Source organism: Photinus pyralis, unplaced genomic scaffold, assembly GCF_008802855.1.
Source record: "Photinus pyralis isolate 1611_PpyrPB1 unplaced genomic scaffold, Ppyr1.3 Ppyr1.4_LG10, whole genome shotgun sequence".
NCBI lineage: Eukaryota > Metazoa > Arthropoda > Insecta > Coleoptera > Lampyridae > Photinus > Photinus pyralis.
The window spans coordinates 9,692,781-9,695,815 of NW_022170250.1; the positions used below are offsets into that span (position 1 = coordinate 9,692,781).

Sequence of the window (3,035 nt, forward strand, 5' to 3'; positions counted from 1 at the left end):
TCGGGTAAACCGGCAACTCTTTGTCGATATCGACAATTCATCGTCTGAAACAGAAAAAAAATCGCCGTAATTAAGCACCAGATAAGAATAAAGCGTTTCAAACAAAGGCGTTCCGAAAAATTGCATTGTAAAGGACTTGTGAATGAAACGCGGTTGTTGTTTGACGAAGAAAAAAAAAGGAGGAAGAAATAAATAAAAAGCCAAGTAGTACCTACAACATACGAGTAACAAGACTGGGAAAACGTGGAATGATTTATGCGATAGTATAGAGACCTCCTACTCTGTCGGAACGCGACGGCGGCTCCTTTATCCATTACAAAGCGAACAAAAAACGATTTATAAAAATATTAGTGGGATAAATAAAATAAGTGACGTGTACTTGATCGTCGTCGGTCAGCCTTTTTTTTTCCTTTTCAAGAACGGGAGCAGCTCGTCTATTATTACTATTAAAAATGAGTCGACCTAATTTAAACAAAAGGCGGGGGGAGAAATGGGCCTGGAAAAGAAAATCTAGTTTTCGAAAATATAAAAAGAGAAATAACGCCTTTGTGAAACATAAAAGTTAAAGAGTGTAGGGCATTTTTCTTTTTCTTATTCTTGTTGAATTCTTCTTCTGTAAGTTGGTGTGGTATATATCAAAGTGTCCCACACAGCTCTTGAACAAATAAGGGAAAATCATTTGGTGACGGTCGTATAGTACTACTGCCAGCTGCAGCGGAACGCTACGCGAGGGATGTTTTCGCGGAAAATCGGACGAAGGGCGCGACGCCATTTCGACGCTCGTCATCGACACGACGCGTAGATTGGCGGCGTGGCGACGCAGTGAAACGGCGGTCCAATTAACACGTGAAAATAGCGTCGGGCGAGTCGCCCGCATCTTTGGCGAAACGTAGTGCTCGTGCAAGATATATGAATGTGCTATCGCGGCGCCGGAGAGAATAGGGGAGGGGGCGTCACAAACAGGCGCCTAGCGTCGCGTCAACTCCCGACGCCGCTACGAAGCGCCGCACGTTCGCAAAAACTCCTTCTCTTCGTCCATTCTACTTTCTTTTACACTTCAAATGAAATTCGCACGTAATTTTGCAAAGGGTGAGTGGAAGGGGCAAAATTTAGGTTAGTTCATTGAAATTGACGAAAAACCCTTTCGCGCGACAAAATAAGAACAACATTTGTGTCAATGCAACGCTTTCTGCGCGTCTGTCTGTTTGTTCCATGCATTAACGGTGATTCAATGCCCAACACGATTTCTGATTTAGTATTTATCCCCGAATCCCATTCAGTCTCAGTTGCAAGTCCTGAAGTTCAAGTTCTGAATCCTGAAACTTTAATCCTGAATACTGCGTTTCATATACCAATATATCCTGAGATACCCTTCAGAATGATTCAATGTTCAAAGTTCAAGGTCCAGGTTACGTAAAATTTGTAATAATCTGGACTAGAAGAGTGCCAAAGATTAAGTACCGTTTAAATTTAACTATTAATAAAGAATCAAAATTATTCGAGAATCAGGATCTGAAGAATCTGGCGAATCTGAAGAATTTGTAGAATCTGAGGAGTCTGGGGAATCTGAAGAATCTGAGGAATCTGATGAAACTGTACAATCTGAAGAATCTAAAGAATCTGGAGAATGTGGAGATTCTGGAGATTCTGGAGAATTCGAAGAATCTGAGGAAACTGAAGAATCTGAAGAATCTGGAGAGTCTGGAGATTCTGGACAATACGAAGAATCTGAGGAAACTGAAGAATCTGGACAATCTGAAGAATCTAAAGAATCTGGAGAATGTGGAGAATCTGGAAAATCTGAAGAATCTGAGGAAACTGTACAATCTGAAGAATTTAAAAAATCTGAAGAATCTAAAGAATCTGGAGATGTGGATATTTTGCAGAATTCGAAGAATCTAGGACACTGGGGAATCTGAGGAATCTGAAAAATCTGAAGAATCTGGAGAATGTGGAGATTCTGGAGAATTCGAAGAATCTGAGGAATCTGAAGAATCTGGAGATTCTGGAGAATTCGAAGAATCTGAGGTATCTGAGAAAACTGAAGAATCTAGGGAATGTGAAGATTCTGGAAAATTCGAAGAATCTGAGGTATCTGAGAAAACTGAAGAATCTGGGGAATGTGAAGATTCTGGAGAATTCGAAGAATCTGAGGAATCTGAGGAAACTGGAGAATCTGGAGAATGTGAAGATTCTGGAGAATTCGAAGAATCTGAGGAATCTGAAGAATCTGGAGATTCTGAAGAATACGAAGCATCTGAGGGTATCTGAGAAAACTGAAGAATCTGAGGAATGTGAAGATTCTGGAGAATTCGAAGAATCTGAGGAAACTAAAGAACCTGGAGAATGTGAAGATTCTGGAGAATTCGAAGAATCTGAGGAAACTGAAGAATCTGGAGAACCTGAAGAATCTGAAGAATATAAAGAATATAAAGAATATAAAGAATATAAAGAATATAAAGAATATAAAGAATATAAAGAATATAAAGAATATAAAGAATATAAAGAATCTAAAGAATCTAAAGAATCTAAAGAATCTAAAGAATCTAAAGAATCTAAAGAATCTAAAGAATCTAAAGAATCTAAAGAATCTAAAGAATCTAAAGAATCTAAAGAATCTAAAGAATCTAAAGAATCTAAAGGAATCTAAAGAATCTAAAGAATCTAAAGAATCTAAAGAATCTAAAGAATCTAAAGAATCTAAAGAATCTAAAGAATCTAAAGAATCTAAAGAATCTAAAGAATCTAAAGAATCTAAAGAATCTAAAGAATCTAAAGAATCTAAAGAATCTAAAGAATCTAAAGAATCTAAAGAATCTAAAGAATCTAAAGAATCTAAAGAATCTAAAGAATCTAAAGAATCTAAAGAATCTAAAGAATCTAAAGAATCTAAAGAATCTAAAGAATCTAAAGAATCTAAAGAATCTAAAGAATCTAAAGAATCTAAAGAATCTAAAGAATCTAAAGAATCTAAAGAATCTAAAGAATCTAAAGAATCTAAAGAATCTAAAGAATCTAAAGAATCTAAAGAATCT

General features: G+C 36.6%; 1 protein-coding gene across 1 annotated transcript; it reads left to right on the plus strand.

Annotated features, from left to right (window-relative positions):
* Positions 1-913: 913 nt before the first annotated feature.
* On the plus strand, positions 914-2,271 carry LOC116161564 (processed variable antigen-like). Its single transcript, XM_031474953.1, has 3 exons — positions 914-1,010; positions 1,546-1,820; positions 1,903-2,271. Exons 1-3 carry the CDS (start codon positions 914-916, stop codon positions 2,269-2,271), a joined length of 741 nt encoding a protein of 246 aa, XP_031330813.1.
* The last annotated feature ends 764 nt before the right edge of the window (positions 2,272-3,035 follow it).

What these genes read in the sequence shown, in the direction of transcription:
- LOC116161564 (XM_031474953.1), top strand. Translation starts at nt 914, where the DNA reads ATGTGCTATCGCGGCGCCGGAGAGAATAGGGGAGGGGGCGTCACAAAC. An exon ending in GCCGCTACGAAGCGCCGCAC is followed by an intron (nt 1,011 to 1,545) that starts GTTCGCAAAAAC and finishes AAGAATTTGTAG; the next exon opens with AATCTGAGGAGTCTGGGGAA. An exon ending in CTGAAGAATCTGAGGAAACT is followed by an intron (nt 1,821 to 1,902) that starts GTACAATCTGAA and finishes CGAAGAATCTAG; the next exon opens with GACACTGGGGAATCTGAGGA.